The 15650-nt window shown below is 35.0% G+C and overlaps 1 protein-coding gene across 1 annotated transcript in view; it reads right to left on the bottom strand.

Annotated features, from left to right (window-relative positions):
* Nucleotides 1-14391, bottom strand: part of VRK1 (vaccinia related kinase 1) — a 28031-nt gene extending 13640 nt beyond the window's left edge. The window contains exons 1-10 of the mRNA XM_008937532.1: nt 14235-14391; nt 12874-12929; nt 8539-8608; nt 8062-8149; nt 6485-6593; nt 6249-6341; nt 5134-5266; nt 3711-3831; nt 2622-2680; nt 1280-1458 (exon numbers count right to left, since the gene is read on the bottom strand). Coding sequence (XP_008935780.1) covers nt 1280-1458; nt 2622-2680; nt 3711-3831; nt 5134-5266; nt 6249-6341; nt 6485-6593; nt 8062-8149; nt 8539-8608; nt 12874-12929; nt 14235-14391 — 1065 coding nt within the window. The remainder of the gene's footprint in view (nt 1-1279; nt 1459-2621; nt 2681-3710; nt 3832-5133; nt 5267-6248; nt 6342-6484; nt 6594-8061; nt 8150-8538; nt 8609-12873; nt 12930-14234) is intronic.
* Between the last annotated feature and the right edge of the window lie 1259 nt (nt 14392-15650).

Below are 15650 nucleotides of genomic sequence, written 5' to 3'. Positions count from 1 at the left end.
CACAGGTCTCAAGCCATGTTGATCCACAGGGGGAACAGAAGAGTTTATGCTAATGAACTCTCCTTTTGGACAATCTCCACATTCAGTTTAGCAGAAAATACTAATATAAGGACCATTGCTGTACAATTTTAGCCAAATACCATTTACTAGGCAAAACGAAGAAAAGCTGGACATATATCGCCAGGGACTTATCCTCAAGACTTTAAAATCCTACAGCTTTTTTTCTTTTGTGGTTTTTGCCCATCTTTAACACACTGCTGATCTCACCAGTAATCAGGCAGAACTCTTGTATTATAATTCTCAGTCCCCAGGAATCAATAAACTACCCACCTGCTATTAATAAATGAAACTAATCAACTAATAAATGCAGTTTGAAGTATGGGATAATAATTATAGGCCTCTTGTGATAGGACAAGGGGCAACAGTTTTAAACTAAGAAAGGGTAGATTTAGACTAGATGTAAGGAAGAAATTTTTTACAATGAGGATGGTGAAACACTGGCCAGGTAAACATTCAAGGTCAGGTTGGATGGGGCTCTGAAGAACCTGATCTAGTTGAAGATGTTCCTCCTCACTGCAGGGGAGTGGACTAGATGGCATTTAAAGGTTTATTCCAACCCAAACCATCCTATGATTCTATGACTTATTATAAACCATTTTAACATATGATTTCCCTAAGGCTTCAAGAGTTCTTATGCTGTATTCAAACAGGAATCCAAATTTAGAGTTTAAAGCTTCTTAAATACAAGGAATAAATATACCCCCAGCCTATCACTATAGTTAAGGCTCATAAATAACATATTAGATCACAGTGATTCAATATGTGAATTCCAGCATCAAATACTTGGTATAAAGATGTATACTTAAAACTAAGCTTTGAACTAGTTACAGAAACGAATCTAATAAAAAACAAAAACTAGACTTATTTTACCTTGCATGTATTTTGACCCATCTGGACTTTTACAAATTCAAGGAAATTAAGTAAATTAACTGAATGTTCATCTGTTCAAATGTCATCACAACTTTATGCATGCATTCTATTATCCAAGATACTATCCATTATGAAAACACACCTATAAACATCATTCTGCATTTAGTTTTAATAAGAATTAGTGAAGTTAAATTAGAGAACTAATGCATAGAAGAGTACGACTTAAACATTTCAATATTTGCTTATTTCTTACTGGAACACAGGTATGACATGCCTAATACACCATTAACTCTTATTTAACTCAAAAAAAATGCATTAAAAACTGACATAAAATTTTAGAGTAAAAAACCTTTTGCACAGGATTTGTTTGCAAGTCTCCATTCTCTGACAAGCCAAAGTCAAGTACTCCATCATCTTTTTGCCCAATGGCCTTAAGACCTTGCAGCAGTATTTCTCGGAAATGCTGATAAACAGGTTTCTCTTCATAGCTCAGTAGCTTCACTTTTTCCATATATTTGGCTAGTTCATCTGAAGAAAACGTACCTCAGATTAATTTCTATTTGAAAACATTTTAATCATTCACTTTAACCACAAAAGAGACAGAAATTATGCATGCACTATTCTGAAATGGTTATTTAAAAACTCATAATTATGACTTCACTACAACACATTTTAGAAAAAAATTATACCAAGGTTCATTACCCAGTGATGACAACATGACTGTTTCTTACATGTTCATTGAAATGAAGAAAACAGTCAGTCATAAAAAAAGTAATAGGCCAGTCTTCACCGGTGAATGCTTGCTCACATGGTATTGCTTATGTCTGTATTTAAAAATCTATGTTTTAAAATGTTGAAAAGGAAACTCAATATTATCTCAGAACTTCATCAGTGCCAGACTGAAACATACGTTAAAAAATGCACAAAAACATTTGACCACTGAAAAACCAGACAGTCACACCTGACAGAGAAAACTTATCTGATTACCAGTAGCTGGAAAAACGTAAAACTTTAAGATCCCAAGAAAATGTATTTCTAATAGAGTTAAGTTTAATTAATAAATAAATAAACAAACAATCTACTCAGCAAGTCACCAACACCAAATATAAACAATCAGGACCTCAAGTCCACATTATATTTGGAATATCTAAAATTCAGTTGTGAAAAATCAACTTACACATTTCATGTTTGAAAATACTTGATACTGTTTCTACTCAGAAGCAACAGTGTCTGCAACTGATACAACCACAGCCAAAGGAAGAGTCTAAACTCCTATCAACAATCTAATTCATGCCACTTTGCTGTTGTTGACAAAACAAAAAAAAAAGGTACAAACTTATGTAAACAAGGAGGACTTAAAGAAGCAACAGATGACATTACAATGTCTGAAAACTGTCAAGAAAAAAAGACTGCTGACAGTCTGACAATTCCTCACCTTTTGCAGCAACTGAATTGATCTGGCTTTATTTGAATAAGAACAGCCCAGCCTTTCCTTGTACACATGCCATGTGCCCCATGTAAATACAAATTTCGGAGCTTCTACTCATTGTCAAAAGTTGAATACAATTTGGTGATAGCACAAAAAAAAAAAGATTGATTTTTTTTTTTTTTTTAAGAAAAAGACACGAAACCAAATTATTAGAGAATGCTTACCACAAACCAAAGGATTTTAATTTGAATTAAACTCTTACCTGGTTTGTTTTTCCCAGGAAAGCATTTGTCCATCAAAACTGAAATATTATCTCTACATCTGAAAAACAAAATTATTCAGAACTATTCTATCGTTTCTTCCAAAGTTTGAATCTTGCCCTGTTTGGACAGGCTTGCCAAATACCCAGCTTAGGCCACTGTCAGAGAGAGGAAACACTACTAAATAAACCTTTGGTATGACTGAGTACAGCCATTTTTAAGTGTGTAGTACATTTGAGAACTTGATGAACACCAGAGAGGCTATCTGAAATACAGGATTTTGTTCAACAGTTTTTGATTCCTATAAAAGCAAGGAATTAGAAGGCTGAAGGAAAAGAACTAATCCATTTTAGACCCTCACATATGAATGCTCTCACCACTTCCTGCTAAAGGACTCTTTCTCTAACTGACATTCATAACAGATCCCCTATCAAAATGATAACTGGGGCCAAGTGTAGGGAGCTTCACTAACATTGATGGAGGCCAGTGTGTGAACAGCAGTGATCAGGAAGGCTAATAACAAGTATTAATGAGACAGCAACTGCTGTTCTGGGACAGCTTGCCTCATATTAAGTATCTGACAAGACAGGATTTAGCAGCAGAGGGGGGGAACACAAAGGAATGTGATGGAGAGGGACATAGAGAAAATATAGAAGTCCTGTGTTAGAAACCCTCTATCTGGATGACACTCAAAGACCACCATTACCTCTCACCTCTGCCACTGGCTTCAGAGCACAGTGTTACAAGGGCTACTCTCACTCCATACTTCAGTCTTCCTCCTGTAAAGCAGGACTTTTACCTGCACAGTGCTAAGTGTTTTTGGTTTAACCATGGCAGCATTCTAAAGTGACAGTACTGTAGAGGACAAACAAGCACCTCACCTATGCAAAAGAGGACAGAGCAGAACAACACAAGCAGTTTCATTGCAAGCCAAGGATATAGGAGACAGGCTGAAGGGAAACTGGAGGGCACACAAAGCAACAGCCTGCTCACCAAAAGGGAACAGACTGGAAGTAAAAAGCATTTCTGCTGCGAGACATTTTCTTTTCTATTTCTATTTGAACAGAGAAAGAAAACAAGTAGTTTCTCACCTGATTTTTGAGTCTCTGACAAAATTTGGATCTTTCAAATTATCCTCCCATGGTAAGCAGCCACTAAGCCAATGAATCATACAGTAACCCAAGATCTCCAGATCACCACGTCTTGATGGCACTAAACACATATGTATACATAAAGAAAGAACTGTAACAGCAGCTAATAAAGTACACGTAGATTAACAGCAGTTAAAATTTTCAATATGTTAAGGCAGTCGTTAGCATTCGGTTTCTATGTAACACTACTGTATCTGTTACTTACTTCTTTATTTTCGCATGAAATCACAGAAGGAAAAAATATTGTTCCTACATATGAAAGGACAACTTCATTTTCAAGCTCTTTATCAATCCCTCTGTTCTACTCAAGAATATGACATGCTGCAGTTATCCCAATTTGGGAAGCTTTTTAAGTACTCCAATTGTAGGAAAAAAAGAGCAAGTTACTAAAGTGATTGACTTTCTGCTCAAAACAGTTTTTACTTCCCTTCTGCTATAAAAAGGTAATAGTGCTAAAATTCCAGCTCCTGACAAAAATATTTCACGATGATGAAATAATTTATGTGGTCTGAAAACTGAAGAGAGGACAATAGACCAGATCCCTACACCTTGCCAAAAACTAAACCACAACCAAACCAAAAACCACTCACGTGTACACTGACCACAGAGTGCACCTGTAGTGTAAACGGGCAAATCACACCATTTTTGTTCATGTTCAGTTTTAAGCATATGTGCAACAGTTCATCCCAAAGTAAATAATTTTCAACAACTGTTATTTCTTGCAGGACACAATTTTATGCTAATAAACCAAACCTTAAGAATGAAGAAAATTAAACTGGTGTTCACTGTAAATCCCCAATGTTTAATCAGACATAGACCTGTCCTTTTCATGGTCACCTACTTCTCACTTATTGCCTTGTGATATTCATGGACTATAGGAATAGTTATGAAATAATATAATAAATTATTTCATAATTAAACGAAGTTTTGTTAAAAAATCTTCCAAACATTAAGCTTAAAGAACATTGTACATCTTTGCAAAACACAAAGCAACAATGTCAACAATGAGAAGAACCTATTTACCCACTGAAAAAAGAGAATTGTTTTTTACTATCAAAATCTCATAAGCACTACTTCATTTCTACTTAGTTAATAAGAAATGATATACTAAACATCTTGGAAGTCTCTATAAATTGAGGGAAATCTACTTAAGTTACATTAAAAATATAGTATATGAATATCAAAGTAAAAGCTAGTAAATGGAAAAAGAAATGCCAGCATAGTCCACAGAGAAGAAAGAAAAATTTGATAAGATTCAGAAACCTGGTTGTTTATGAAACCCAATGCAGAAAATAAAGTGTTTTGTGTTTAACAGAAGGATGCACAAAAGCCTATCGCCAAGAACAACGTTTTTTATCCTTACCCACACCCTTGTGTGCATCAATACTGGTATATTCAATAGTTCCATCATGACACCTTTTAGGATCTTCTTTATACACTTTGTGAACTCCTTCAGGGCAGTAGCGGAAAGCAAGTCCATAATCTACCAAGTATACCTAGTAATTTCCACAAAGAATTCTAAGTTTAAGGAACTACAAATGCAAAAAAAAAATGTGTAAATAGCAAATTTAACTCCCGACCATTCTCAGAACTTCTTAAGTAGTATTAAAACCAGCAGGTTTTAATTTGAAATTTTTTTTTTCTCAGTGCTTTATTGAGATTACTACATATGATTTCATAACAATGTATGAGACAGATTTTGTTCTTTTCCATCCAGCAGTTTGATCTGGAAGTAGTTTCTTGGTGATGCAGAGGACAAGTACAGTAAGTCAGTTATTGACAGTACAATTAAATGCCAAAAACCAACCAACAATGTTTATAGAGTTGTAAACACACTTACTGTCCTACCCTCTTGATTGACAGATTTCTCATTTGAATACTTCTACATACTATTACTTCTCACTAACACCACAGCTCCTTTAAGAGAACGAAGATAATTCTACTTATCTACTGAGTTAAAAGCATTTGTGCAAGAAGACATACGTAATTCTGAAACTCTAATATGCAGCATTTGAATAGTGAAGAGTGTTAAAAATGCAGCAAAATGAAAGACTTCCAAAAATCAAATGGAACAATCAACACTAAAGAACAATTTTTCCAAGTACAGAACACTTATCTGATAGATCTACTGAACAAAGGAGTGAGGTAACAATGCAGACAGGCAAACATAATTTTCCATTATGCTATGTAATTTTAAGTTGGCACCTGCAAACAGCTATTTGAAAGTTACTTTTCTTTTTAATCTTGAGAATTTCTCTAGAATATTATTTAGGGCAAATAATCAATTTGGTAACTGTCCAGCAAAAAGCATTAAAAAAAATCATAGAATATTAACTAGACATAAATGTCAAGCAGAAGTAATGTTACCATATACATGCTTAAAAATGAGTTTCTGCTAGATTTCACAGGTTCAAAGCACTTCCATGTGTTTTCAAACAGAAGGTTTAAAATATGAGGAATAAAATACATCAGAAATACCTGATTAGGGTTCTTGTAACTCAGAAGAAGGTTTGAAGCCTTGATGTCTCCATGCACATATTCATGCTCATGGATGTATTCCAGAATATCAAGCTAACAAAACAAAATAGTCATGTAAATGCAGTACCCAGCTACACCCAGCAGAGGACCTGTACTCAGCCTAAAAGTGTGGTTTCACCGAAAGATTTACACAAAGAAGCCAGACTGTGAACATATAATACATTTTTTAAACTTACTATTCTCAGGCCTAATTGTAGTACAGTTTTATGGGGAAATCTCTTTGCATTCTCTTCATATGTCTTCTGAAGATCTCTGCCAAATCGGTCCATTATCATAAATCGATAACTAAATTCAAGGAAAAAGGCAGCAGTTACTGAATTGTATTTAGCAAGTATTCTATCTTTGTTAATTGTACAAATTACTGATAGAAAACATCTCTCTCAAAAGATAAACTGCAGGTACACAGAACAAAAATATGTGGGAAATACTTGACTTTTTTTTTGATGTTGTACACCGATTTAATTGTTTTACATCATCTAGTCAAAAGTTCACCCATAAAAAGAACTGCTCTTTATTCCTGGCTAATTATGCAATACAACAATCAGCACCCCCAGGGGAAAAGATCTATATTGTAATTCACTATAGCTTAAACCAAGCATCAATTACTTACAGAAATGTGTTTTTTACTTTATAAATGACTAAGTGACTTAACATGGTTACTTAGAAAAGTTACTTTTGTGAAATCTGTGATAACCTTTCTTTAACCTATTATTAAAACCAAAAATCTCTCACTTGCCAAAGGTGTGCAAGTTTTCATTGTTACAGACAAACTGTTTCCACTTATACAGATTAAAGAATCTCATGTATTAAATACTGAATGGAAAGAAAAGTTTATTTGGGGAAAAAAAAAGTATAATTTTGTTGTATTTACATCTGAGTCTCAGAATTAATGTTTTTACATTAGTTTTAAAGTTGAGGAGCTACTGAAACAATAACATTTGTGATATACTAGGGCATACTTACCAACTGCCCTATGTAGTGGTCAACACAAGGAAGCCTGACCTACTATAAGCTGCCAAAGAACTACTCAACTCCTTTACCTCATAGCTGTGTAGAGAAAGCCCACTAGGAAACAAGGACTGTTGCATAAAAAGACATAATATTCAAGGCCAAGTAACAAAAACTGTTCATGACATAGTATAATACTAAAAATTATTCCTAAACTTAAGACAAACTTAATATCAGACTAGCAATTATTCTAGCTCACAAATTCAGTAAAAAAAAAAAAATATTAAAAAAATCCCTAGGGAAGCAGTAAACAAATCCTTAGGGAAGACAAAATAGATTTAGAGAGATCACCAATTCCTTTGCACATGGGAGTGCAAATACTCTGACTGCATACCACAAGAAAAACATTAAAGGTGGTCCTATTATTCAATTAGGACTTATACACTAGAAGTTGAATTTACTGTAATTCAAATATGAGAATCTTCTAAATCATGTATTTATAGCAACACCATATTACAACAATATTCAAATGAAAGCTAAATGAAAACTAAAAATTATAACTAAATCACTAAGAATATAATAGGCACAAATACAAGTAACAAAGTATAAATAAAATGTATGCATCCCTTAAACATACCCTGTCATGAACACAAAACTGTAGTAAAAATGAACATGAAATTTTGTACTAGAAATGAATGACATGAAGACAGGTGGAAAACACATCTCATGAAGTAAATAAGGCTAAAAGGGACAGTGGTTGTGGATGAAATAAATGCCTGCATATGTCAACAAAAGAAATATTCACCTGTTTCCATTTTTTTCATGCAAGCCAGAACCCCAATATCTTGGCACACCTAAATATTTCAGTTTATGTGACTTAGTCCACTTCTGAACTGAAAATACAATCAAGATAAGTTCATGAATTCGCATCAGTAGACTGACATAAAAAGAAAGCACTCACATCACAGTTTCTGCATACATGTGAGCTGCTTATTTCATGGAAACTTGATGCAAAGTATACTGCAAAGTTAATGACATACCCACTCTAGAGACAGAGATGCAACTAAAGTTTCAATTTAGTTAATACCATTCACAGAACCATAAAGAATGTCTTACCAAGAGGCCCTAATTTTACTCTATGTCTGAAATAGATTTCAGCAATTTAAAATTCTTTTTTTAGATCATTGTCAAAAGTTTCTCCTAAAGTTCAACCTTACTCCTATAGGGCTCTATTTTCCTAAATGCTTGTAGTTCATTAAAAACATTTTAATAGACTGCTTACTTTCATCTGGCTTAGCAGCTCGCATGTAGAACTTTAACTCAGTAAAAAGAGGTCCATTCTCACTGGGTTCCTTTAAGACAATTTAAAATTAGTTAAAAACTGCTGTGTATAGGCCCTAAAAATTATCAAAAGTTCAAAAAACATTCAACCTGTGAAAGCATATTCTCCCTCAAAAGCTCTACCCAGTGCTGATAAATTCAATAGAATAAGTTCTTTTTATAAAAGAAGGTTAGCTCTATAAAGTTAGTTTTATTATGAATTGCTTAACATTAAGGGTATCAAAATATCTTTTACCATAACAACAGATTAAAGAATAACAAATTATCTGAAACACATAGAAATATTACCAATAACTGGCAACAAAAGTTTAACAGAAAACATTGAACATCATCCATTATCTCAGATTTTCCAGATTAAAGCTGGATTACATCAATTGCAATAGCCATGAACAAGCCTAAAATAACACCTGAAATTATCTGATGGAAAAATCTCAATAAAAGTTAAATTCTTGCTGAATGTAACATATTTTGTTCCCCACATACATTAGTTGATCAAGGTAAAAATTACAGAGGATTTCAAAATTTCTCTTTAAATTATAGAAACTACACCTATTTTAACTTTAGATCTCCCTTATATTTAAGCCAACATAAAGTATTTTATTTCCATTTTGTAGGGACAAATCTATGGTAACTACATATTAAAAGCAAAGTGCAATAGAGAAATTGGTTTGAAAACACTAAAGCTTTGAAATAGTGAAAGAACTGCAAATGGACAAGTACCTTGACTCTGCATTTCCAGAACTTAGCACAGAAAAGAAAAAAGTGATTTCAACTCTTGCTATTTTTAAGTGACCGATTTGAGGATAAGCTTAAGCAATTTATTTTAGTCCAGTTACTAATGTACATCCTATCTCAGTGAGAATACTTGTTTCAGAATATCCTACACTTAAAAAAATCTAAACAAAAGGTATGTGATTACTGGCAAAGAAACACAGAAAGGTTACAATCACACGTATCATCAAGTTCCAAGATATAGAACATGAACCTTAAATGGTTGTAACTGTAACTTTTAAATGCAGATGTACTGATCTGGAAAATTGGTAGAGGCCAGACTGTGCCACTGAGCTAACACAGGTTTACTGCTGTCCCATATCAGCAAACCAAAGCCAAGAGATAAAATACTGATGAACATGGGCTCTGTGCTTCTGATGTACTGGCTCAGGGCAGAGCAGGAAAAACAGTCAGAATGAGAGCAGATACCAGCTTGGGCACCACTCCTAGGCCTGGATGCTCGATTACAAAGCCACCACCTATCTCTACCTCACTTTCTCCAGCAGCATAGCCCTGATAAACAATGGAGCCAAAAAAAAAACGCTTTTCTGGCCCCTCCTTAAAGGACTTAAGCCATTAACCTGAGAAAAAAAAAAACACAACTAGACCAACTGATCAAAGCACAAACTTTGGTAAACATATCTACTTTCAGTTAGCTTATTGGTCCACTATGGACAACAAATTAGTGATCTAGAGATTACAGAGACAGAGTAGAAGGATTAAACAGTTGAATTCCTATACTAAAGTTACCTCAGACAAATGTTACTTGAACTATTCACTTGTTTCTGTGTAGCACAATCCATTAATACTCTAACTTAAGTATAATATAAAATATACATATTATTTTGATTCAATTTATGTAGGTTTGAAGAATGTTTTCTTCTTTCTAAAATGTAGCCAAAAAATAGGTGTTAATTCTTAAATTATTTATCTGTAAATAAATTATTCCACAAAATAATTATATCTCAGTGCTTGAAAAACAAGATGTAGCTTTCTCTAGTAGTCAGAGCATATACCGAATATTTGATATCTTTTCATACTTGAGGGGATGGATAAACAATTTAACTACAAAACAGATCTTCATGTTGACTCTGAAGCCGTTGTCCCATAATCATTAAGTCTACATGCAGAAAAATAAATGCATACCCTATGTTTAAAAGGCACATGTAAAGATGTCCAATATTTGCCATACTAGTCATCTTGTCATATGACCAAGAAAGACTTCAAATGCAAACTCCTATGCTTTATGCTCAGGGATATTCCAAACACAGAGCTGCAAAACTAAAATTAACGTCTAATTAGAGAGCATATCATAATGAAAGAGATTAGGTTGTACATGTTGAAATCCAACAAATTTCTTCAAGTTGCATTTTAAGAATTCTGATCTTATTCAGTCAGCAATTTAATGAAGTGAACCTCTGCATCCACTCCTGAACAACATCATCTGAAAGGTCTGCACGTTAAAAATATAAACTGAGGTTTGTTTCATGCTGCTTAGACACCAGTATTATGAGGATGTCAAAGACCAGGCCAATTGACATTCTGCTTTAATAGCTTGATTTGAAGAACATTACTATAGAAGCACATATTTTGTTAAACTCTAATAATTGTTCAAAGCTGTTAAAAACTTGGCTTCAGCTGGTGGATCAACTAGGAATCACCCAGGCATCAGAAAATAGGCCCTCAGTTGCATTCTACCAGGCTGTAGAGGCATAATATGTTATGGGTCATTTATGAGGGCAGCACAAAGACTGGGGCTACTCTTTACTGCCATAAAGACAAAATTATGAAAGACAAATTAAAATTGAGTAGCCATCTGGGAGATTAGCAATGGTGGTCTTTACAAATTGCTGCAACAAAGTGTATATAACACAAAAGGAAGCCAAAAGTTATGACAAATCTTCCTATATTCAGAGCCCAAAGTGGAGAAGTAGGTGGACAGGCTTCAAACTCAGGAAAAGGGGAGGACAGCAATTACACACCGCATACAATGATGCACACCTGACCATTTCACAAGCAAGTCAAACTGGATTCTTCCATAAGAGTTAAATGGTGCTCTGCTTCCCGATCAGACCAAACTCAGCAGGAGCCAGTAATTAGGAGTCAATGCCTCTCACAGGCAAGCCACTGCTGATAATTTGAATGCCTCTTATTTGCCTCTAGCAGCTCCTGCATGATGGACACTCCCTGCCCACAGTGACACAGGTTAGGGATACAAAAGTAGGTTGCCACTGTGCAACAGCTGCAGGCTGGGACACCTAGTCTGTGCAGCATTCCTGGCCACACAGAGCCAAGGCAGCAGCAGCACACGGATGGTGAGTGTGGTAGTTTGACATCTGCACGGTAAGCAGTGCTTTTGTCAGCAAGCGACAACATTTCGGAAAGAGGGTCATCACCAACGGTATCTCAGGGTGTCTGAACAGCAGCAAAACCAGTATTCTAGAATTTCTCTGTAGTCAGCAGATATAAATATCAAGATTAAAAGCACACGCTAACTGAAAATATTTCATTCTAAATAAACCTGATCTTTTAGTTTCAAGAACAAATGTTAGAAGAATTAACATATTTACATAAGTAGCCAGCTACTGCAGTAAAGCATTTTGGTACGACTACACAAGTTAATAATAAAAGATTAAAATATTGCAGTTCTGAACTGTGCTGAATAACTTTTTTACATTGTGAAGTTCTTATACAGTTTTCTGATATTTCCTTTGACACAGGACCAGAAGTACCACCAAGATAATGAATGGTCTGGACAAACTATGGCTATTCCCATAATTCCAGATATATAATAGTGAGAGCTATACAAAATAATCTAGCAAAATTTAAGTAAAAATACTTTATAGCTTAGGAAGGGAACATTATAGCCAAATCAAGTTAAATAAATTTACTTTAAGATTAAAAACATTTAAACGTTTCAACTAATAAAAAGAATTTGCCGCTTTGTTACAATGGCCTAAAAGTGAGCTATCAACAATACTTTTTCTTCTCTCGAATCATTAGGTTAAAAAAAATTGTGGCAATGCCATTTTAATTCAATAAAAATTAGAATACGTATGAGTTTTGTGATAAAACATTTAAAGGACTTTATATCTGTGGGGACCTTGGGAATCAAAGCTTTGCCATTTCTAATCCCAAGCCATCTGTCAGCTTACCAACATCCAGTGGTGAGCAACAGTTCACACAGATTGAACCACAGAAATTCTCAAAAAACTAGCCAAATTTAATTCCTTTTGTGATATTCAGGCTGTTCACAGGAAGCAGAAAATGAAACAGAATCTGAGCCATTTCATGAACCTTTTTCAACTCCATCAATGTTCCATTATTTACCCTCAGATATAAGAGCCCCACCTCTCATCACTGTTCTTCTGTATCACTACACCTCTACTTTAAAACACCACTGCACGATTGTATTATTTTCAGTCAGAAAATGTTTTAAATTACACATGCTATTCTAGAACAAACATTTTCAAGTTGTGAAGTAAAGATCCAAATGCTTTCTTACCACTTTTGCAACATAAGGTGCATCACTGCCAACTGACTTTGAAGATTTAACATCAGCTGTTAAAAAAGAAGTGTTTTTGAGTAGTAGGAGAGGAAACTGTCACAAAACATACACTTATTTGCTATGCAGCATGAACAAATAAATGACAAAGCAATTAAGTACTGAAGTGAACATGTATCATACCTTGGACTTTGGTATGTGAACTACCCTATAATCTAAGACTACTCTATATGGATATGGTCTTGCATCCTCACGGCTTTTTGAGAACAGGCAGTTTATTAAATAAAGGAGCTATTTTTTATTATTCAACAACTTTTACCTAGTCAATAGCATTTCTTTTGTTTTCTAGACTGTGATGAACATACACAGTTGTGGACATAAAGATGAAAAACATGTTCTACTATTTTGCCATGTCACACATGCAAAAGTGACTCTCTCTCTTTCTCCAAGTAGTAGACAGCATCTTTGGCAAGAAGCCACCCACTGGGCCTGTTTTTCTTCTCAATCCAGTTATGCTGCAGTTTGTTCATTTTGAAAGCAGGATATTTTTCAACTCAGTATTAATTCAGTGCCACTTTTTGACAAAAAGGAGGAAGACCATAAATGCATAGCAAAAGAAAAACTTTCCTTATGATAATATTAACTTTCATCCCTTCAAAATTGTTTGGAAAATTACTAGGGGCAACCAAGCTTTTTTAGTTCCCTGAGGTATTCTCAAGACCTCTGTTCAGCTGTTCAAACAACAAAGATACTAAGTATGGAACACTATCTACTAAAAATTTTCCATTAATTCAATAAACAGCATTGCAAAATGAGATCTGTTCTGAAGCTTTAAACTGTAAAGTTGAAGATTTCAATTTGTTTTGAGTATTGGTTACACAAAAAAAACAGTATGGGACTTGTGTCAGAAGTTCACAAGGCAACAAAAAAGTCAAAAGCAACACTGAAGTCAGAACCAGCCAACACACCTGCTGACAAGTAGACTCCACAGAATATGCTTAGACAGTCTCAGTTCAGAATCTGTGACATAAGGACACTCATTCAAAAATCCCTTCTTTCACTCAGAACAAAAAAAAAAAAATCAAATTTAAATAAATTAGACTACCCTTTCACAACTAAAAAGTAAGAGACTGGTTCAAAAAAATTAATGAACTACTACTGGAATCTCATACAACCACAAGTGCTTATAGTGACCATTTGACTACCTGTCAGTTTTTGCCCCAATTTCATGAACCAAGCTAAGATTCTAGTTAAAAAAAGATCAACATGTTTCTAACTTAGGGTTAGCTTTTCATTCATTTGAGTAAGGATCAACATCCCACACCCCATTTTAAAGCATTATCAAAGATAACTACACTTACCAAGGTATAGGCGTCCAAAGCCTCCCTGCCCTATAGGGGCACCTAATTTCCATTCTTTTCTTGAGGTATCTGCTAGAACCTCTCCCAGAGCAAACACTTCAGCAAGTTTCCTTTTTGCAGGGGCTCTTTTTCCAGCAGTCTTCTTGTTAGATGGCATTTTTCCTGGAGGGAGAGGAGGGATAGGAAGGAAAGGAAAAACAAAAAAAAGCATAGGTAACCAGACTTATTTTATATAGAAACCTGCTGGAAGCATGGAAAAGTATGGATTAATTCCATGGCGACGGAAAACAGGGATGTGCCCAAGGAGCTCTGGCAGTTATGCAAAGGAGTTCACAGAAAGGGGACCAGCAGGTGGCCCTTTTTTTAGCTAAACAACAGGTGAACGGAGCTCAAAATTGTAGAGTGGAACAAATGGTGGTGTAAATGTCTCATGGACTTGCCAGTGTGGGGAGGGTGAATACGAGACTCAGTCCAACATAAGGGTACAAAACCTAAACAACTAGTAAACAACAGGCTTGAGCTGGTTTCAACCCAGGTACCTTCCTTCCCTGTGGCCAGGGACACCAGCACTGTGACAGTCAGCACGTTATAGAGACTGGTAATCAGAATCACATCAGTATTGTGACTAAACTGTGCACTGCAATTGCTGTATTTTGATAAGCGCAACTTACATTTGTATTGGTTTCAGTACAATTTTGTATCACTCCCCTAAATCAGAAATCCTGTATAACATCAACTACCTTCAAATAAGTAAACTGGATATTAAGTATTATATCCCCCATTGGGAAAGATCTAAAAGAACCTAGTCAGAGAGTTCTGGACTCTGGCAGCAGATAGTTTGCAGACACCAGTCATACGATACAGGAATAAACACTGAAAAGAAGGTGTATGATTCCATGCCAAAGAAGTTCTGCTCTTTCAGGGTCCTTATTAATCTGAGAAGTATCTCTGTATCATAGGACCACATCTTGTGACTGAACTCCAACAAAACAGCATTATGAAACACCCACATCACAGGAAGAAACTGGTATTTATCAATATGTACATTGCACAAGCTTCCTCATTATCACAAAACATGATGTTTTAATTCTGCATTGCTTTCCAGCATTTCCACTTCCATACACTAAGGTTCTTCCTATAATCAAGATACAGTTTCGACATTTTGGTCTTAAATTTTAAGACCAACTTTATCCACACCTTTACACATACCCAGTCTACAGGAAACTCCCCTCTCTACACCTCTTCCATTTATTTCCCCTTTTTTTTTAAATCTTCACAGTAATACATACTGTACTATCTTAGAGGAAGGTTCTTCCTCCAGATTTTCTACATAAATAAGACTTCCAAGCACCAAATGCAATTCCAGCTAGTTCAGCTAAGACCCATCCCAATGAGAATGTAATGGTGTCAAAGAAG

This window comes from Merops nubicus, unplaced genomic scaffold (assembly GCF_000691845.1).
Source record: "Merops nubicus isolate BGI_N331 unplaced genomic scaffold, ASM69184v1 scaffold18523, whole genome shotgun sequence".
Taxonomy (NCBI): domain Eukaryota; kingdom Metazoa; phylum Chordata; class Aves; order Coraciiformes; family Meropidae; genus Merops; species Merops nubicus.
Note: the sequence above shows the minus strand (reverse complement) of the source record. Positions and strands in the feature narration are given on the sequence as shown.